Raw genomic sequence first — 21831 nt, forward strand, 5'->3', positions numbered from 1 at the left:
GATGATCACCGCCAGGTTTCCTAGCATGGGTTTGGGACTCTTAAGAATCCTCAAGTGTCTAAGAGGTCTTAACTTTAAGGAGGGTGGGTGCGGATGGGGGCTAAAATGGAGGTTCGAAGCCGCAGTGCTTAGAGGGACCTGGTTTTCCCCTCTGTAGACTTAAGTGGGAGTTCTTTTTCTCCTCTCGCCTTTTTAGGCAACAACCCCCGGTTTTCTTAGCACCCACATCCTTTTGGCCCTTAATTTCTTGGCTTTTAAGAAGTTCTCAAGGAGCAGGGAACTAGAAGTACATCCGCTCAAGTTTGGGAACGATCAAGCCACGTTTGCTTTGTAGTCGCCCCGTCGAATTCAATAGAGCTTTACACACGCACGAAATTCACCAGCTCCTGAGAGGCCGAAGCTGGTGCCTTCGTTTTCCTCACAGCCATCTTAACTTTGTCTTACACTCGTAGAAAACGAAAATTAGTCATACCCGAAAAGAAAGAAGTACCCTGTTTGCAAAACCAGCACGGGTTTCAAGACTTCTGCAAAAACCAGAAGGCTGCCGGCTCGGGAACGCCCGGCGCCGCCAACCTCAAATTTGGGGAGAGCCCACCCTAAAAACCCGAGAAAGACCCGGACCCGCTCCCACCACCGACCCGCCGTGCCCTAGCCTCCCACGCTTCGCCCGCTTCAAAGAGCAGCAGCAGCAGCTAGTACCCTCCCAGCCTTCCGCCCCGAGAACCCGCACCTTCCCACTCCAAACACCCTTCTGAGGGGAACTCGGCCCCGCGCCGCCTTTTCACAGGGCCGCAGCCGCTGTGGGACGTCACTTCCGGGGCGGGCCCGGAGGAGGGGCGCGGCAGCCCGCGCATGCTCCCGAGGCCGCAGCTGCCGAACCGAGCGCTTGACTATATATGGTCAAAGCTGGGGGCGAGCCGCGCGCGGGGCCGCGCTTCCGGGTTGGGCGCCGCAGCGGTAGCGCGCAGGGCAGGCGCGAGCCGACCCCGGAGCCTGGCTTCGGACCGCCCCCTCCGCGCCCGGCACGCCCGGCGCCGCCTTCCGCCTGGTCCCAGTCTCCGGACTCGGCCTCGGCCAGGTGTGACTCGCGGCGCGGCGGGCCCCGCAAGCTCTCGGCGAGCACTGCGCGGTAACAAGTGGGCGAGGATGCCGTACGAGATCAGTGAGTACGCGCTGGGCCCCGGGCGGGAGCGGCTGCCGGCCTCGGCGCCCGGCGGCGGGGAGGGTGCGGGTCGGCGGCGCGCCCAGCCGCCTGGGGTGCGGGCCGGCGCCCCAAGCCCGGGCCGCCCGAAGTTGGCTTTGCGGGCCAGGCGGCGGAGCCCGCGCCTCGGAGGGCCTGCCCCGGACATGGACCAGGAAGTCGCGCTGGCCCCTGCGCTCCTCGAAAGTGGCGGCCGCCCCTCCCGCGACAGGCAACAGGTGACCGGCCTCGGCCGGTTAGAGGCCCCCTCTACTCCCTGGGACCCTTCGCTGGGCCCCGGGCTGCGGCAGGGGCCGCCTCTCACACTTCCTGTGCGTTCGTGTCTCCACAGAGAAGGTGTTCGCCAGCCTCCCCCAGGTGGAGAGGGGCGTTTCCAAAATCCTCGGCGGCGACCCTAAGGGCAACAATTTTCTGTACACCAATGGCAAGTGTGTCATCCTGAGGAACATCGACGTGAGTACCCCGCACCCCACCCGTCCTGGTTGGGTCCCTGCCCCTGCGCGCTTCCTAAGGAGTATGTGAATTCTCTTGGTCTTCCCGCCCGGTGGCCTGGGGTGGGGGAGGGCGCCACGCCCCCTCAGCTTTGGAGCCACACCTCAGGAGCCCCCAGGCCCCCTTGTTTTGATGGGGAAACTGAGGCCCTAGATTGAGGGATCAGACAGACCCTTATGGGCTTGATCCCTGGTGATTGGGTAACTTGGGCTTCTCTGAGCTCAGTTTTCTCATTTGCAAAATTGAGGTGATGGCCCCCTCCCCCCCCACACACACACTTCCTCTCACTCCTTGGGGCTGACACTGAATGAGCTGATAGTCCTCAAGGCCAGCCATGCCTGGCACACATTGAGCACTTGGTAAATGGCCCTCACGCAGAATCATATTGATGCCCTTCGTTTCCCAGTGCACCAAGCCCAGACTAACACACCCAGTCCTCTGGACTTCATCCTGATCTGCCGCTACCCATCTGAGACTCTCGGTGAAAACAGGAACCAGTTTATTCCCATGAATCATCCTCTGCAGGCACCTTGTACCCAGGCTGAAAATCCTTCTAGAGCTAGCTAGGGAAGTCCTTGGAAATTCATGTTTTTTCCTCTGTATTGAAATAACCCAATCTGTTTGTAAACACACCCCCCCCCCCCCCACTTCCAGGATTGCTACTTAAATCATGCTTCTCCCATACTCAGCCTGGGAGGTGAAATCCAGAGTAGAAGCAGGAGGAGCCAGCAAGGCCATTTGGGAGGGTTTCTGTGCTGTGTTTTGATGTGGGATTGATAAGGTTGGGTTTGACTGATTTGCTCACAAGAGATGTTGGCTTCAACTCAGTCTCTGCTGTTAGGTACCGTTGGCGGGTCAAGGTTGTGGCTCATCATATGCCCTTAGCCTTACAGCTAGCTACCTGTGGGAAAGCAGGGGATCTGTGGGCCTCAGTTTCCATGTGTGTAAGAGCAGAGACTACTTCTTGGTTTGAGGTGGTGCTGGCTATGTCCTTTTCTTCCTGGATAAGCCATCCTGTTACGGATGTTCTTCTACTGAAGATGGAGCTCTGTCAGTGGATTCTGCCTGCCAAGGATTGCTGGACACCTCAAATGATGAGGTGGGTGGGAGCGAACCTGCCTTGAAGATGCTAACAACTTGCTAGTCACATGGATTCCTAGAAAGCTGTCTCTGCCAGGCTCAGAGCTGGGGAATAGTCATCAAAAACTTAAAATGGACTGAGCACTATGTTGCACGCCTGTAATCCCAGTAACTCAGGAAGCTGAGGCAGGAGGATTGTGAGTTCAAAGCCAGCCTCAGCAACTTAGCAAGGCCCCAAACAACTCAATGAGACCCTGTCTTTAAATAAAATACAAAAAAGGCCTGGGGGTGTGGCTAAGTGGTTAACCACCTTTGTGTTCAATCCCTGGTACCAAAAAAGAAAAGGAAAAAAAAAAAACTTGGAATGAAGTTCTGAGATTTGGAGAAGGTAAAATTGAAGTGGCCTCAAGCAGGCACTCAGTAGTTTGGTAGTAAAGGTGCACTAAAGTATTTTCAGGGATGTGGAACAGTATTTGGCTGGGTCCCCAAGATCACCTCCCAATATCATTGCAGTCTATTCACTTCCATCTAGAACTGCATGGAGTAACCCTGGCTACTACTATGCTGGCTTGTCCCTTCCCCCCACGTTGCCTATTGTTGCATAGAGGATCCTGCTCAGCCACGTGGTAGAGGCTAGGGATGAGCACCCCTTTGCAAGGACTTAGCCCAATGAAGCCTCTTCTGCCTATGCTTTCTGAGGTCCTCATTCACACCTCTCTCCAGGGCTCACCATTCCCAACTGAAGGCACATCCCCTTCCCTTCCTACCTAGTTTTTAAGTTCCTATAGTGCTTGAACAGCATGAGCTGCCTGCCACTACTACATCCCTCCTTGTACTGGATGTTGTAAGGCACTTCGTTGTTCGATGGGCCGCTGGTCTTCAAGTAAAAGAGGGTAAAGATTTTTATCAGGGCAGAGTATTTCTGGTGAAAGTGAGGTATGGATTCTCTTGGACATTCAGGGTATAGGAAGAAAGATGGTCTGGTTAGAATACAAGCTTAGGGAAAAGAAAAAAAAGGAAGATCATGGGAGATTGAGATATCTCGTTGGCATATCACACTCAATATACCCCAAGCCACTTTTTGAGTTTTCTATGTGCTCCCCCTAACCCCAAGAAAGTGCTTCATCCCTCCAGCAGTTAAAGCTTGTGACCTGGGACTCCACTGTGTCCCCCACTTCCTGCCCCACCACAGTTGATTCTCCAGGTCCAGCTGGCTCTGCATTAAAAGTATCTGCAGAATTCTGACAAATTAGCAGTCCTCTACTTCTGTCTGCATTCACACTACCATCTTCTCCCACCTGGATTATTGCCCAAAAGAACCTAAAACTGGCCAGACAATTCTCCCAGCTTCCACCCTTGCTGCCCAGTAGTCGGCTCTTAACATGAGCTGGCATTGTGTTCAGGCACATGGGATCAAGTCTCCTTGGTGCTTACTCTCCAGTGGCCTTACTTTCTGAGTGAAAACTAGAGTTCTTCAGTAGAGGAGGCCTCCTCATCCCCTCTGGCAACTCCAGTCCTGCTTGCTTCTTGGACATGCTGCACATCCTTTTTAGAACTATTGCTTGCTCTTGCCTGGATATTCTCCCTCAGGTGACTGTGGTCTTGCTCCCTCCTCACTCCCTAAGTCTCTGCTCATGTGTGTCTTTATTAGAAGGGTTTCCCCTAATTAGCATTTCTACACACTCCTCTGTTACTAACAGTAAGTGGCAGATAGACCGCTGCCCCCTGTAACTGTAGATGCCTGCCTTTGATCCCATCTAGACATTGGCCTCAGGAAAGCAGGGCTTTCCCCGTTTCAGACACAGTATGTCCTCACCCTGGAAGAGTGTCTGGCACAGGCAGTTGCTCAAAAGTTACAGTTGGTTGAAGTACCAAGCTTTTCCTGCCTGAGGAGAGGTAAAGTTCAGTTAGTTTAGGTGGCTAGACCTGGATTTTTGTGGAACCCATCTTTTAAACTCACTGGAGAAACTTTTAAACTCTTTCTACTGAGAACTACCTGTCATTTATTTTGTTGATTTGTGAACCCAACATAATGGCACTTGCTAAATGAAGGGATTTTTTTTTCTTTTTCAACACATCCCATGCCTCACTTAAAGGAGAAATTCTCTCCAGGGTTATAGTAATGTAGTGGTGTGATAGTGGCCATCTATCTAGGAACTAATTGTCCAAGAGAGAGCTCCTGGAGTAAGGTTAAAGTGAGCAGCATGGCTGCTTGCTTGGCAAGAAGCAACCCAAGGAGGGGATATTGGTGCATGCAGGGGGCTTCATGAAGGTGCCCCGTGGGCTGGTGTCTGCTCAGGTCTGTGGAGGTTCCTTCTTGGCTGCAAGGTCCTTAACACACTACTACCTTGAGGCCCATGTTGCCCCTGCCTTGTCTGACCTATGCAGACACCAGAGGCTTACTCCGGGGGCTGTCGAAGAACCTCGTGGTGATTTATGCCAGGATCACTCCACTTGCTCCTGAAAACGAACTTTCTTGACAGTTCTGCCATGCTGGCAAGTGTGAGACTGACTTTTTTTTTTTTTTTTTTAAGTGTCCAGTTCCTAGATTCTGGAATTAAAATACACATTTGAGGAAATTATGTCTATAAAATTGAATTTCAAGGAGTGAAGTGTTTGTAATAGTTTGACATTGCTTTGTAGCCAGGTTCTGTGTCAGTGAACTTAATTCCTTGAGCAAGATATAGACCAGTTTGGAAGTTGTTGAACACACCAGGTTTCACTTGGCATGATATGCTACCTGTCCCATGCAGAAGGACCCATTGTATGTCCCTGCACGTGTGGGTAATGGGACAGAGCTTGAAGACTTAGGTCCCTTGTCTGGTCTTATACTTGCAAGGAGAGGTGAGGTTAGAAGCCTTAGCCGCACAGAGCACACTGTACTGGGAGGGAATTAAATGAATTTCAGGCAGCAGAAGGAAATGGTGTGCTGATCCTTCGGGCACACGCATCCTCTGGAGCCAGGAACCCCAAGAGACCCTTCAGCCTGACCCCCTGACCAGTGAGGGGAAGCAGTGGCTTTTGAGTTGGGAATCCTTCTCAGAACTATTGCTTGCCCTTGCTTGGATAGTCTCCCTCAGGTGACTACAGCTCTTGCTCCCTCCTCCCTCCCTAAGTCTCTGCTCATGTGTGTCTTTATTAGAAGGACTTCCCCTTCTAATAAGGGAACTCACTTTTGAGTTGGGAACAGCAGATGGTGAGGCTGGGGTGGTCTGTGAGCAGATAGTGGTGGTGGTGGGGTAGGCAGCCCTGTGCTGGGGAGCACTGGAGCCCTTAGAAAAGGTAGGCAGACAAGTGGTAAGATCAAGCCTGCAGTGGCAGGCTTGAGGCAGGGAGACAAGTTTGGAAGTTGCTCCCAGGTGAATGCATGATGGACTTGTGGGTAGGCGCAGCCATCCCTTGGTTCCTGGTACTCAATGCCCTGGTGAACCATGCCTGTAAGCCAGGGGCTGAGACTTTAATCACTGGCTCTCAGGAGGGGTGGGTTTTGCCCCCACCCTCATCTCCCTGTGGGCTGTTTGGCAATGTTTGAAGACATTTTTGTGCTACTGGTATCTAGTGGGTAGAAGCCAGAGATACCGTTAAACATTCTACAACACAGAGAACCATCCTCTAACAGAATTATCAGACCCAAAATGCCAGTGTGCTCCTTTTGAGAACCCCGATAAATGACGTTCTGACACCAGATTAAAGCACTTTGCAAGAATCACCAGAGCTTTGAGAACATGAGAGAAGAGCCAGCCATGCAGCAGGGTAGTAAGGAACTGCTGGAGGAGCAGCACATTACTGTTGGGTCTTAGGGGCTGAGAAAGAGTTCTCAGGGAAAAGGCTTGAGACACAGCATCTTTGAGGAAATAGCGCTGGGATTCTCTCATCCAGGACTCCTGTAGAGTGGCCTTGATGTGTTTCTTTCCTGTGGGGGAGGAGAGGGGAGTGATATCACAACCATCTTTGAGGTTAAAAAAAAGGTTGCAGCCTCCCTCTTCAGGCAGTGCGGAGAGAGTCCTGTGGGCCATTCTGTGGAAGCCGCACTGGCTCAGGTTGCACAGAGGAGTCCGTCTGTGTCCTTCACCCTGGGGAGGGCCCTTTCTTCCTCTGTCCCATCTAAGTGCCAGGCAATGTGCCCTTTGCCCAAGAAATGTCTCCAGGTTCCCAGCTTTGCTGGCTCGCTTGTCACTTCTTCCTGAAGGACGTACCTGCATTTAGGATCGGGTATAAAAGGGCCATCTCACCTCTGTATTCAGTCCCTAGCCCTACCTCTCTGGTCAGCTGCTGAGCTGCAGGAGCACTGCCATTCACTACCCCGTGCCTCTTAGGGCAGGTCAGTGCATTGCATGCAGGGTATCCTGGCACTTGTACTTGCCTCATTCTCTTCAGTGTTCATACCTGGAAGAACAAGCAGGGAGCATGTTACTATGGGCAGCATGAGGTGTAACCGAGTCAGCTCTCACAGCAGGTATGCTCTCTGCCTTCACCTTAGGGTCTATTGGGTGTGGGCTGCCATTCATCTTTTTCCAGGTGAGGATACTGACACTGGGGGGAGGTGCTAGGACTTGAACCCTTTAGCTGTCCCTAAGACTTCCTAGGTGACTACTCAGTAATGTCCTGGCTGGGTAGACAAGTGGGGGCAGAAGTGAGGTGATAGTGTCTTGGTAGTCCATGAGGGATACTGATGCACTCAGGGATCACAGGGCCATCCACACAGGCTGGGCCTCCAGGGCTGGCACAGGGCAGGTGTTGGGTAATTCTTTGAGAAAAGGAGCAAGGTGCACCTTTCAGGATCTGTCTGTGGGACAGTACGGCCAAGAGCTGAGCCTTTGGGTTCAGCCTTCCCTAGGTATGAGATCTCTTCTGAAAGTGCAAAGGTTTATCTCACTTCTTTGGAGCTGTGTTTCTGCAGCAATTCAGCTTTTGGCCTTGGTCAGCAGGGCCCTGCACTGCACATATGTTTAGCACATAGGTCCAGCCCAGCAGGATCTGCTCTCAGGCCTGGAAGTGTGTGTTCTTGTTGCCCAGGTTGGCAGTGCTAGAAGCCCAAGGTTTCCACTGTAGGCTCCCTGGTGCCCTCAGCAACTGAAGTGCACAGAGGCCCCATTTGTAGTGCTTGTCTGCCTGTTTCAACATTTTGGTTGGGAGGCCTGTCCAACATTGCACCATGTTCTGTCAGTGTCACTGCGAGCTAGGAATTGAGCGAGCCAAGCTGTGGGGCCCTGGGCCATCACAGCTGGCCTGTTGGTTACCCCTACCCCTGACCTGGCCACCCCCCCCCCCACATCTATTTCTCACTGCTTGAGACTAAGAACACCCGAGGCAAGAGAACCTTGGGAGCTGCAGGGGTGGCTAGGCTGGGTGCTCCCTTGGGTAGAGCATGGCTGAGTTGTGCACAGCTGTGTGCTTGTTTGCAGGACAGACTGAAGGTATAGGGGGAGTCAGCTTCTCCTGTTTGACAGGATTCCCAGGGAAGAGAGGACTGCAGTACAGACAGGACATCCATGTGAGGGGGGTGGGAGGAGTATTAGCGGTGTCAAAAGACAGACTGAGGGAAGTAGAGGGAATGGCTAGAAAGCCATTGTCACGTGTTCTCAAGAGGGACAGGAAAACTGAATTGGGAATGGGTGGGAAAAGGAAATGCTTGGGAGCTAATGGAGACTGGGCAGTCCCTTGGTCGAGGTCCACTGGGCCTCTTATGCCTGGGCTCCCTGCCTTCTGCCTGTAATCCTGAGTCTTGGAATTGCTTGAGCCCATTCAGCCTATAGGGGCGCTGGAGAGGGACCTGGGAGGTGGGTCGTATCCCAGCCCCGGTGAGACATACCCACAGTGGTAACTGCACGTTCCTGCTCCTGCAGTGGGTCTCCTTTCCTCCCAACTCACCTTTTCACTCCAGGACTCCTCCACACATGGGCTGCTCACCTGAATTCTGTTCTTCAGGACAACAGGAGACCCTGGGGTGGGGTGGGGGGTTGGGGAAGGCATCTGCAGGGCAAGGACACGGGCTGTCAGCGAGTTTGGATTGGGCCTCACACCCAGAGTGACACACTGGGGGCAGGGGAAGTGTGCCACCTTCCTGGCATAGTAACGGCCTCCCACTGTGAGCTGAGGAGGGTGGGAGGAGGCTGGATGACTCAGATATAAGTCATTATCTGTAATTTGGAGTCTCTCACCCCATAGCTGACCCAGTTGTATGTGGAATACAAACGAGAGTGAGTGAGTGATTCATCTGGCCGCGTGGGATTCTGTGCCCTGTGGGGCTCCACACACCATGTCTGCAAACGCCTTGGCCATTTAGGGGATGGAATTTCAGGGGTAGGACTTCCTCCAGTGGCCCCTGCCTAGTCATCTTCCATTCCTGGATGCCCTTCCTTTCTGAGGGGACCCCACCCTTGGAGGGTAGTGCAGCCTAGGGAGGAGGTCACTGCCCTCGGGATTGGCTTGGTCATCTGTAGAGTCTGGTGAGCTCCCTCTGTGAGTGCAGGGCCCTCGGTCAGCTGGAATGGACACTGAGCTAGTGTCTTGGAGTCAGCCACATGCTCTGTGAGGGAACTTGATGTCAGAGGACCAGTCTGAGCAGGTGGGGTTGGGTTAGGCAGATGGAAGGTGGACACTGGGCATCTTGGCCTCCATGAGGATGTGATATAGACAAAGTGAACAGCTTGAGTCCTGAGGAGTCTTATCTAGTCTCATGACTGGCCACAGTCGGGAAGAAAAACCCTCTTGGCTCCCAGCAATCATTCTGCCTTGATTGTCTGCTTTCTGTCTTAGTCTTTCTGCAGATATGGCTTTCGTTCCTTGTGGAGATACCCCGAGAGCGGGGCTATTGTTTGGGTGTAGGGTGTGTGTGAACAACCTATGCAGCTGAATCATTTGCAACTAAGATTTTGTGTTTCCACAGCATTGTCTGAACATCCCCTCACCCCTTCATCCTTGCCAGCATGCAGTGATGTTGGTCTTTTTAATTTTACTGATATTAGCGGGTGTGTACTGGTGTAGTTTTGGTTTTGATTTCCCAAGACTAATGACATTGAGCCCCTGTTAGTATGCTTATTCGCCATTCATAATGACTTGTTTGGATACTCGATATCTATATTTCACTCGCAAATGTTTATTTCAAAGTGGATTAAGTTATGAATCACATATACCAAATAATGCTGTTAAGTCTTAACGTGAACTTTTTTCCTCCCCAAAAGTCGGACATAGCCAACTGCTGCTCCCTAACTGAGCACATGTTACTTGCTAAAAGCCATGAGGTAAAGAGATAAATGTCTCAGGAATGTGCTAATGCCTTGGAGGCATGGAAGAACCAGGAGGGGCCACCTTGGGAGCTTCCTTGAGAAGATGCTGCTTAAATTGGGATAGTGGATGCAAAGTGCCATGTGGCTGGCAAGGGAACAGTGCTCAGAGAGGCAGAAGTCATATGAGCATGGCAGAAGGTGCCAAGTGTTGGTTGGGCTGTAGGTTAGGGCCATCTCAGTCTTTGGGGTGAAGGCCTGCCTGAATGGACAAGCCCCTGGGAAGTTGTTGGGTAAAAGGGAGAAGGGAGGGGACTGTGGCATCCTGTTTCCTCCCCTGTGGACTTGCTGTGTCTTCTGGGGTAGGAAGCTGCCTCTTTTCCAAGGAATTCTGGTATACAGAGAGCTGACATCAGGAGCCAGAGACTCTAGAAAGCTACCTCTCTGCTCCCTCCCTGAAGCAAGCGCCACTGGAACCTGAGAGCAGCCATTGTGGGTGTAGAGAGATGCAGGACAGGCAACCACTTGTTCACAGCTTGTTGCTGAATATTGAAGATGCTCCTAGTCCCTAGTACTGGCCCCATCCTTGCCACAAAGTCCAGCCAGCCTTTGGTAGTGCCTCAAAGAAGCACGGGAACGTGGGGAATCAGCATGTCTTCCCAAGCCAAGGGTTCTGACAGACGGCTCCAAGCTCAGAGCCAGGAGCTGCCCCAGATGACACCAGACACAGGGGTGACCTGGGTACTCCCTGGCAGTGGCGACTTCAGGAAGAGTACGCACCCAGTGGCTTCTACATCGCCTCTGGAGGTACCTGAATGAGCATAGCCAAATGCTGCATCTGCTCACAGCTCCCCACAAACAGGAAGAAGCTAGTTTCAGGATTCTTTTTTAATCAAACTCGATACAAATGCACGCTCCACAAGTATATTTATGTGTTGTGGAAATTACACAAAAGCAGACGAAAAAAGATTCACCTAAACTCAAGAAAGGTGGGCGGGCAGATGAGAGTACTCCAGGATTTCCCCTCTGTTACTCTTACAGGTGTTCATAGGTGAATTTGGAGGGCAGGGAGCTGTTGGCCTCTGTTCCTTCCACTGACTGTGCTCTTTTCCCCACAGAACCCAGCTGTTGCGGACATCTACACAGAGCACGCCCACCAGGTTGTGGTGGCTAAGTATGCACCCAGTGGCTTCTACATCGCCTCTGGAGGTACCTGAATGAGCATGGTTCCTGGATGCTTGTGGTGGGGCTCAGAACCAGTCCTGCTCCCAGCTTGAAGGGGGGGTGCAGATTTTAGTTAAGAAGTGAGAGAACCAAGGTGATTAGTTTTAGTTGGAACCAACAAGAACATCTGTGCCTCCAAAATGCCCCATTTCAGACCTAATCTTTGTTCAAGAAAGTACATGTTGTATTTTGCAATGTTTCAGTAGGTTCCAATTTTGAGATCAGCAGACACATTTCTGTGTGATTGTCCCCAGGCCTCTATTGGTCATTACATCATGATATGTTGGTGCTAGGGGGTGTGAGTGTGTGGTTTGTGTTTTGTAGCTGTGTTTTGTGTCATCCTTATCCATTGCTCCTTTCCCAGCTGGCCTCAGAGCAAGTTCTGGCCTTTGCCCTTTCCAGCCTGGCTTTCTGTATGGCTCAGTAGGGGGCTGGGCCAAAGGAAGGGGGTATGAGGATCTTTGCATTTTTTAGGAGTTTTACTCATTTACCTGGTCAAACTCTTTGAGGTAGAGTTTGGCCCTTTACAGATGAGAAAGGGAGGCACAGAAGGTAGAGGGCACATTCTGTATCTCATTAATTTGCTCATTCATTCATACACTCAACAAATACCGTGGCCTGTGTTCAGCCCCAGGGAGGGCTGTGTGAATGAGCTGATGTGGGCTTCATCAGCATTGCTGGAAAGTGACAGTTGGGAGAGAATTCTGAATTACCCAACCAGGAGAGTGAGGACCAGGATTTTCAGGTGCTATAGCCATTTTGTCTGCACCACCCTCACACTGTGCATGGTGACATGTGACCACTTCCAGCAGCTCTTTATGTGGGTCATGGTGGCCTGCAGGGTTGAGGCCTCCCCTTATTACTTCTGCAGGCAGTTATTCAGCTTGGCTTCCTGGTCCTTGGTTTTCTGTTCTTTAAGCTGGGGCACTGAGTGCCTCCTTAAAGGGCGGGAGGATCCAAAGAAGCAACATGTGCCTTGGTACCTAGCCCAGGTCTTACATGAGTGGGTACCTGACACCAGGGTGACCATTTTATTCATCACTGAAGCAAGGGCATGCTTTAGAGAAGGGGTTTCTGTTCATCCTGTTCTGAAGCAGGATGATCTGTGTGCTAATGGCTGCTGACAGCCTGCTGTGGTCACAAAGAAGGGCTGGGCCAGAAGTCTGGGATAGAGTAGGCACTTAATAGTTTTTATGTTTAGGTCTACTCTGACTGCATCTTAAAATTTACTCTAATCCTATAGTGTATTTTAGCCCAATACCCACCCCCACCTGGTTGTGGCCTTGCTTGCCAGCAAAATGTCTTCATTTAAGCCCCAAAATTTGGCCCTGGTGCCTTTTTAAATTGTGTCCAATATCAGGTGCTCTGAGAAGTTTTCTCAGGAGAGAAAAGTGGCTGGTGAAGGTGTCCGCCCAGCTTGGCACAGCTCCCACGCTGTCAGCCCCAGCAGAGAGCCTGTCATCTCAGGCCTGGCCTCCCCATCCCCAGGGGCCATTCAACAGGACAGAAGTCTGTGGCCTTCAGATCTAATGCAGAGCTGTGCAGCAGCCTGGCATAAAAGATGGCCTACATAAATGAGTGACCCCCAGCTTGAGGTTCTCCTCTTAAAAGTGGGTTGTAATTTTTTTTTTTTTTTTAAGTATCCAGACATGATGGAGGAGTCAAGGTTTGGGGGTAGAGATTATATTTTTGTATTTCTAATCCATTTCTTTGAGTAGAGCAAAGTGACTGTTAAGGGTTACAGTGGAACATTTGCTGCAGAGATGAGGGCCCTGGGCTAAAAATAGTGTGGATGAGGGTTTGGAGTGTGGAGGCTTGGAAAGACTCTGGCTTGTGAGTGGAGACTGGTGCCTGGTGTGGCATTAGAGTCCCAGTACCTTGGGAAGCCACGGCTTACTCCCGGAAAGCCCCAGCCCTCTGGGGCCAGAAGATGCTGTTAGTCAACAGCTGCTGGAGAATAGAACCTTCTGGAAGACTTCTACCATCACTGAATAAGACTTGAGCTCTGGGAGTTCAAACTCCCATGTTGTAATCCTTGGAGTGCAGGATCATTTCCGGGGCAGCCTCCATTCTCTTTTCAGCAACTTCCTCAGGGGTAGCTTTGATGTTGGTCTGCCATTTCATGCAGGCCCCTTGGCATCTGGGCAGTGATGCCCAGATAGCCCTTGGAGTGCAGCAGTGGCCTCAAGGCAAGATACCTGGTTTCGCCCTATGCCCAGGGAAGGCTTTCTAGAGGAAGAGCTGACTGCCCAGAGATGAAGAGTTGCTGAGATCTCCTTAGGGACTGGAAAGCTGGCCCTGCCCACTGCTGCGTGCTCCCTCTGCTCCACCCCATGGTATTTGCTGAGTGTACAGTGGCACTTGTGGAGTGTAGGGATAATGCAGACACACCAAACACATCTGTTCCTTGCTGGAAATGGTGACACATACCTATAATCCCAGTTACTCGGGAGACAAGGCAAGAGGAGTGCGGGTTTTCAGGACTGCCCAGGCAAACTTAGTGAGACCATCTCAAAATTTTTTTTTTTTTTTTTTTTTTTGGTAAAGGGGATGGAGATCTAGCTTTGACATAGAATATGCCTGGGTTCTAACCCCAGTGCCAGGGGAAAATGACAGCTATTTCCCTCAGCTAGCTCCTTGTCCAGGTATGGACCATAGCCTGCTGGGGAAGGAGCTCTTCCCTGACACCACTATTCCCTACACTCTATAATTTCTCTGCCTGGTCTTATCTCAGCCGATAGACCATTGCAGGTATGCCTCTTTCACTGTGCTTTCCCTCCAGGGCCCTCTGCAGGGCAGATACTTGGCCTGTGTGGGTCAGGGTTTGGCCACTGCTGTGGGCCTAGGCCCATCAGATTCAGGCCTCGGTGCCTGATCCCCAGGCTCCCTGTCACTGCCCCAGCTGCTTCTGGAAAGAATGAAATAAACAGGCAAGGCCTAGTTAATGTGTGAGGCCAATCGTCTGATGGGGGAGGATGCCAGTCAGGGAATGGAGCTGCAGCTAGCAGGAGGATCAGCAGCAGGTCTGTGAGCCTGGGAGGTGGAAAAGCTGGGCCCTGTCCTGTGACGCGCTGGGACACCCTCTGCCCTGTCCTGTTGAGCATTGTCTTCCCTGTGTGGCAGCATAGCCCCTGAATGTGCCCAAGCACAGCAGAGCATGTGGCTGTGGTAAGCGTGGGTGAAGGTATGTATGTGTAAGGTTGTGCAGGCTTGTCCTCTCCAGTGCTGCCAGTTCTGCTGGCTCCACCCCTACATCCCTGACCACCCCCAGCCTGTTTATTAGCAGGGGGACTTAACTAAGCAGGTCAGTTGTCTCTGGAACACCCCTTGGCAGCATGCCAGCCTTTCTTCTTGAACCTCATCCAGAGGTGACAGAGGCCCCCTCTCATGTGTTCCCCCATGCATCTGCAGATCTCACTGCCCTGCTGGGTCTAGGCGCTGGCTCTGTTTGCACATGGGGAAGGGTCTTTCTGCAAAGCCAGAGTAAACTCATAGCATGTACTCACTGGGGACTAGGACTTCACATGTTAGTTTCAGCATCCCTAAGTGATGACAGTATTCTTTTTCCTGTAGTAGGTAGGACCACAAAGAGCCCTCATGACTTGTTTGAGGCCCACAGAGCTCACACTTAGCCGAGGTTGAATTTGGATCCAGCACTGGCTCCCAAGACCAGGTGCATGATAGTTGCCCTACACTGCCTCTGCTCTGCCCTCCCTTAGTGTGGGAGAAAGAAACGGAAGCGCTTTTTACTGGAACCTGCTGCTGAGTTTGTCCAGGCTCACTGCAGTGAGCCTGGAGTCCCCCGGAGAAGCTATGCCTACCTGCTTGAAGGAAGAGGCATAGGTTCTAAGGCCTTAACAGAATAGCCAGACATAGTGGAGCATGTCTATAATCCCAGCTACTTGGGAGCCTTAGGCAGAAAGATCCATTGCAAGTGCAAGGTCAGCCTTGGCAGCTTAAGACCCTCTCTTAAAATAAAAATAAAAGCTGGGAATGAAGCTCAGTGGTAGATCACCCTTGAGTTCAATACCCAGTAGCACGAGAAAAATTTAGTGTGAAGTGCTATTATTTCTTCCTGCAGCCAACACTGCTTGCTGATTTGGAAAGCGTGTGTTGGGACTTTTGCTTACTGGTAGGATCGTGGTTGTGGGGGTGTACTCCTTTCACGTGTCCACTGCTGGTGCTGCGCTGACGGCAGAACTGGCTCCACATTCTGAACACAGCTCCCATTCATTCATAGCTTCTGCCGTGGCCATCTCGTGAGAGCATCTTTCTCTGCCCCAGATCCTAGGAATGGGACGGTTCATGTGCGTGTGTGATAAGTGGGGCTGCCGTCTCCCTGGCAGAGCACACTGGAGAGGTGCAGTGGTGCTGTTCCAGAGTGGAGTCCTGTTCTGAGTGCACTTGGTGGTCTGAGGCCTGAGCACCATTTGGATGCCCTCATTCATAAAGCAGAACTGTTTCAGAGCATATTCAGGTTTTGCTACTGTGTGTCCCTGGGCTTTTCTGATACCTAAACAGGGTATGGTGTCCAAGCGAAATGCAGAGACCCCACATGACAGCCCTTTGCAAGTGATGGCTTGACTTAGGACTGGCTAGGTGCCTAGGCCAGGCACACACAGCTTCTAGAACTAGGCTGGAGAAACCAGAGCTGCTGCTGAAGGAGGGCTGGCTCACCCTGCTCATCTGTGTCCCTAGATGTCTCTGGGAAATTGAGGATCTGGGATACCACACAGAAGGAACACCTCCTCAAGTATGAGTACCAGCCTTTTGCCGGGAAGATCAAGGACATTGCTTGGACTGAAGACAGTAAGAGGATCGCCGTGGTCGGGGAAGGAAGGGAGAAGTGAGTTGCTCACCTCAATCCCTCCATTCCCGTGGCTCCTACCACAGCTTGTCCCAAGGGGAGGGGCTGCGGTGAGGGCTGTGCCTGCTCCGCCCGTGTGGCTGATTCCTGACAGCATCAGCCCTCTGACCTCTTGCCCAGATGCATGGCTGGTCTGCCAGGGAGACTTGCATCACATTGGGGCTCTCGTCAAGGCATAGGCCCCTTTTCTCTTCCCTCTCTGACATCCTTAGCCCTTTGCCTTCTGGAACTCCAGCTGTCAAGCCCACATTCCAGGCAGCAAGAGTGGGATAGGTGAAAGAGATGCACCTATTATCAGCATCTTCCCAAGAGCTCACACATGACCCTTGAAGACACACCCTTGTGTCTCTACTGGGCACATCACTGGGGTTCCCTGAGTGGTGAAGAGGGGATACCAGCCTGGTCATGAGGCTGGTGACGAGCAGGGGCAGTGCTGAGCACAGGTTCCAGTGGTAAGGGTTCCCACAGCAGCTGCCCTCAAGCACTTGAATTTGACAACCTTGTGACTTTATTTATCTTTCTCAGAGGCTCTTTGTAATACTTGTTCTTGCAGGTATTAATTCTGGGGCTTTTCAAGTCCTCCCTGTTGGTTTTAACAGCTCCATTTCTTATTTAGTAACAAATAGTAACTAACACAGAACATTTTCATTGAATGCCAGCTGAGAACAAGGCATCTCCTTTCCAGCAGGGCATCTGTGGTAATTGGTATCCCCAGTGGCAGCTTCCTGGGGTGGGTGCCTTCCATATAGGAGGCACTGGCACTGGGCCATGGATACCTAGTCCCTTCCCAAAGGCATTAGAGTTGTTCCTGCTTATTCTTGGATTCTTTTGATAGATATCTGTGTAGCCAGAGTCACAGCCTGTCAAACATATCCTGTTAGCAGCCCAAGCTAGAGTACCAACGTCCACCCCCAGCCTTAGTGCACAGACAGCTTAGCTGTTGCATTTCTCCTCCTCCTTCCAGGATTGATTTTTTTTTCTCCTTGACTCCTCTTGTTGAATAAAGGTTTGGCGCAGTCTTCCTGTGGGACAGTGGCTCTTCCGTGGGTGAGATCACAGGACACAACAAAGTTATCAACAGCGTGGACATCAAGCAGAGCAGGCCATACAGGCTGGTGACAGGGAGTGATGACAACTGTGCTGCATTCTTTGAGGGACCCCCGTTCAAGTTCAAGTTTACAATTGGTGTAAGTGGACTCCTTGGGGCTTTGGGGTGAGCTTTATGGGTTGTATGGAAGCGTGGTGGAGTTCAAACCTGTTTAGATGCTGATTTGGGAGGTCAGAGTATGCATGTTGCCGCCGTGATGTGCAGGCAGAAAGTGGAGTTCAGCACGGGAAGCATTATGCAGAGGTAGAGAGCCCAACTTTCCCCCTGTCCTAGGCTGGCACTGAGGTTCCAGCAGGGAGGGGCCTCATTTCTGGATGATGTACATGTATCTGAGGTGAGGGCTGGGGTGTCCTGAGCCTGTAACCAGATGAGTGTCCTGAGCTGGAAAACTCTGTCAGAAAAGGGGGCCCAGGGCACTTGGAGCCTGCTGTTTGTCTGTGTCAACCTCAGACTTGCTGAGGCACAGAGGAAATGAATTCCAGGACATCTAGATTGGTCTTTCTGGTGCCTCCCCTGTAGGGGCGATGAGATCAGAGACATGCCTACAGAGTGGCAGATGAGGAAATGAATTCCAGGACATCTAGATTGGTCTTTCTGGTGCCTCCCCTGTAGGGGCGATGAGATCAGAGACATGCCTACAGAGTGGCAGATGATTAGAAGAAACAGAAGTCTCTGAAAGGAACATGCCCCAAGCACGCTGGTAGAACGTGGCAGTCTTGGGTATATATGGTGGATCTCAGGGTCCCCACTCTGCACATGTCCCAGCAGGCCTTGCTTAGCCTCATGCTTTCCATTGTGAGACAGGAACATGGCCATAGACATATGAGGACAGTAGTCATGAATTTGAACTATGAATAGCTGCCTAGAGGCCAAGAGTAGGAGTCGAACACCCAGTAGGGGAGGGTACAGCAGCTGGGCTTGGTGTGACCCTGCAGTCCTATACCTTTCCTGGCAAGTCTTGTGCATACACCATGGAAAAAGTAGCCGGTGCTAGTGCTGGTGATAGTCAAGGATGCAGCCATCTTTAACTACAAGAATGAGCATGTTGTCAGACTATTTGTCCCTCGAGGGGATCAGGCTGAGGGGTCTTGGGACTCATTGTCTTTGAGGAACCTCAGTGGTTCCAGTGTCCATGCCTCAGGAACAATGTAACAAGATAATGTCCTTAATGTGGTTCCCTAAGAACTGTTCATTTAATGACCTGACGTAATGAATGATAACTAGCAGTAGTGTCACAGGAAAGGGTAAGGGCAAGACTTGCAGTGGGTAGAATTTCCTGAGACATCCTGGTTTCGGGTACAGATGGGCTGTCCAAGGATTTTTCATTTGTAGTGAAACCAGCCTCGTTTTGATCCTGGAGCCTCAGCCTGAACAGGTTCGGGTGGCTGGCAGTCTGTTTGGGAAACCAAGTGAGGCCTCTGTGTCTAGCTGAGTATGTGGCTCCTGGGTTCCTTCTGAACACCCTCTAGTTCTCAGATCCTGTCTCCTGTGGCTACTGTCTAATTGGTAGGTAGTAGAGACGTAGCTATTTTGGGAACTTTGTTGAAGGCTGCAGCTCAAGGTCAGTGTTTCTTAACTGGGGTAGTGGTCCTGTGAATTATAGGGTGAGTGATGCTGAGCCAGCCAAACACCCAGACCCAAATCCAAGGGTGGAAGGAAGAGAGTAAGAGGTTCTGTGCCAGCCAGAGTCTGCCCCACTTTCCAGGTCCCCCACTAAGTTCTGTTTGGCTTTGATCTGGGCTGGCTGTTTGTGGGTGGGGCTTCTTGTCCTACCCTGCAAGGGCTCCTTTCCTTTGCCAGAGCAACCAAAGGATGCATAATGGAACCAGGGTCCCGGAGTGGCTGAGCCTGTGCCCTGCACCCTGTGACCTTTGTGTGTGTTTGGGGGCTGGGCTAGAGTCTTTTGTCTTCCTTTCTAACCTCAGCACACAGTATTTATCCACAGCACCAGTCCGGGTATGCAGGAAGAGTTTGTCAACTGGCACTGTCCCCAGGATGTACTACTGCTTAGAAAGTCCTTCCTGGAGCCCAAGCCCACAGGTCCTGTCTGAGGACCTCGGAGCAGTGGGATAGGGCTGTGCACCAAGGATTGGAGACACTGAGAGGCTGGCTGTGACCTTCAGACTAGGTGTCTCTGGGCTCCCCAGGTGATGGTGACCCTCCCCTTCAGCCCACACTGTGGGAAGACTCGAGACCTGTGAATGTCCACATGTTCACCAGTGGTGGTTTAGACTTTGTCTAATGGTATTCTTCTGGGCTCAGGTGGAAGGGACAGGGAATATGCTCTGGGACCCCACACCTGCCCAAAATGCCTGGTAGGTGTTGATGTTTTTGAAATTCAGGTATAATTGTTGGCGTGTATATGGCCCAGGTCCACATCTGCACAGGCGCAGGGGTAAAGCTGCAGTTGTGGGGGCTTGGTGGTGGGCTGCTTGTCCTCTGTACTCATTCCTGCCCCATTCCTCTTAATGGGGAGTGAGGGTGAGGTCAGAAAGCCCATTTATCCCCCCAAACTAAAGGGCAAGTGTGCAGACAGATGGGTTAAGGAAGGGATTGCATTGACGTATGTGAGGCAGTAAGGGTGTTTGTGGGAGGCTTGATGGGTCGAGCACCTACTGGGCTGCTGATTATGTGTGGGTTTTCCAGTGTTCTCCAAAGCTTGTGACATAGAAGTTCTAAAGAATTAATTGAGCCTTTCTTTTGTAAAACTGCACCTTTCTTTCGTAAAAGGTTTTTAAAAATTAAAATGTGTGGAGTCCCCACCCCGCCGCCAGAGAGGACATTAAGCTCCTCTTACAGTGAAGTCCAAACAGGAGCAGTCTTTTGTCCCCAGCTCTTTAGTTCCTAACCTCATGACTGCCAGGGATCAGGACTGCCCCGCTGCATCCCCAGCTCTGCAGACTGAGTGGCCACTGCCTACTGGAACCTTCTGCTGAGAGTGAGCAGCCCACAGGCAGTGCTGTCGTGTGCCGTCCATCCATTCCCACACAGCCCTCCCTGCCCCGCAGCTGGTGGAGGCGAGAGACCTGGGCAGCTGCGGGCCTGGAGTGCAGAGATTGCTGACAACGCCATAGGAAGTTTCCCAGGCACCTGATCAGGAAGGGATCCATTGCATGTGGCTGGGGAAGGGTACAAGGGTCAGTTCAAGCTTTTGCCTTGAGAAGAGTGAGTTGTCTGGAATTTCAGCCCCTAGTATGCTGTGGCAAACCCCTGGGATGCTGTGCTGCAGTGGCAGTGAAAGCGTAGCTCAGAGGAGAGCAGGAGAAACCTTCTCTACAGAGGTCATGTTGGGCCACTCCTTCTGGTAGGCCCAAGTTTGGGGGTCATACTGCCTTCTGTTCAAGAGCTCTTTGCCCAAGGTGAGTGTAGACTGCTGGCTCCACTGAATTAGAGTCCTGGCTCACCTTAGATGCCCCTGCATCCTCGAGACCTGGGATCACGGCCCAGCTTTGTCTGCATTTGAAGATGGGGGTGGTGGTGAAACCCTTTTCCTGGAGTGGACCCCATATGCCTTGTCCTTTTTTCTCCTGTAGCAGGTCCACACCACCTTGTTCTTTCCTGCTCACATTCTAGATGCAACATGTGGTTCCCCCACTCCAGGATCACAGGAGAGACTGGGTCTGAGAAGGGGGTGAGGTTTGGGCCCAGTGGGCTCCCTCTCCAGCACTCACACTCTGTGGATGGAGGACCTGGCTGTGGCCTAAGGAGAAGGGGGTGGTCTCCCTTGCTCCCCCATGGGGATTTTTTCATGCTAAGTGTGTCCCTCTATAGAGGGACAAGTGTATGTTTGCACTTGCGATCGAGACCCACCAGGCTCTCACTTGCCCTCTACTTCCTCCTGAAAGGTGAGCATTTCACTGCCCTGGGGTGACCACAGCTTCCACAGCTGCTTTCGCATCCTGGTTCCCAGGGTTGATGGTGAATGGTAAAGTCTCTGATCCTGTAGATTGCTTGGAGTAGCAGTGACCATGTGACCTGGAACTGGGAGCTCCCTGCCAATTCCAAGGGGAGCAGATGTGCACTGAGGGGCCTGGTCTTCCAGGCTGGTGGCACTCTGTCCCTCATCCCGGGATGGCACTCACCCCTCACAGCAGACTCTGAACTGGACTTTTCCACCTCCAGGAGAGGAGGAGAATGAACTAGGCTAGAACCTGTTGTGGCTCCTGATGCAGGTGCCATCTTCTAGACCAGGCAGCCTGAGCTCTAAACATGTCAGGCTCTTGGTTATTGTTTTTGTTTTTTTTTTCTCTGTCCTTCCTCATGGCAGGACAGAAAGCAGACATTTCCATTCTTAAGTGCTTCTGGCTGCCTGCTCTGAGCAAGCCTCTGGGCCCCCATAGCTCCAGGATCCTGCTTACAGCAGGGAGTGGCCCCGGGACAGAGTGAATCTGTTGTCCATTCAACGGGTCCTTGAGCCCCAGAGAAAAGTTGTAACAGGGCTTCCTGTCCCATGTGAGGGGGAACTGTAGGCAGCAAGGGGCGGGGTACTCCTTTGGGCTTCTTAGCCCACACTGAGGCAGTTGAAGGGCACAGTCCTGCCCCTGGATACTTTACAGGGAAGACAGCTGGCGACTGAGGAAGAAGCCATGTATAGAGGGGAAATTGGGCAGAAGGAAGGAAACCTTCGTTTATG

At 51.9% G+C, this 21831-nt stretch overlaps 1 protein-coding gene across 1 annotated transcript in view; it reads left to right on the plus strand.

The window, feature by feature from the left end:
• Positions 1 to 1003: 1003 nt before the first annotated feature.
• Positions 1004 to 21831, plus strand: part of Wdr1 (WD repeat domain 1) — a 40641-nt gene continuing 19813 nt past the window's right edge. The window contains exons 1-5 of the mRNA XM_046423533.2: positions 1004 to 1162; positions 1533 to 1654; positions 11118 to 11208; positions 15922 to 16069; positions 17097 to 17277. Coding sequence (XP_046279489.1) covers positions 1147 to 1162; positions 1533 to 1654; positions 11118 to 11208; positions 15922 to 16069; positions 17097 to 17277 — 558 coding nt within the window. The 5' untranslated portion in view covers positions 1004 to 1146. The remainder of the gene's footprint in view (positions 1163 to 1532; positions 1655 to 11117; positions 11209 to 15921; positions 16070 to 17096; positions 17278 to 21831) is intronic.

The sequence above is a fragment of the Marmota monax genome, unplaced genomic scaffold (genome assembly GCF_021218885.2).
Source record: "Marmota monax isolate L192 unplaced genomic scaffold, Marmota_monax_Labrador192_F-V1.1 WCK01_AAM20220418_F8-fsc00009, whole genome shotgun sequence".
Lineage (NCBI taxonomy): Eukaryota > Metazoa > Chordata > Mammalia > Rodentia > Sciuridae > Marmota > Marmota monax.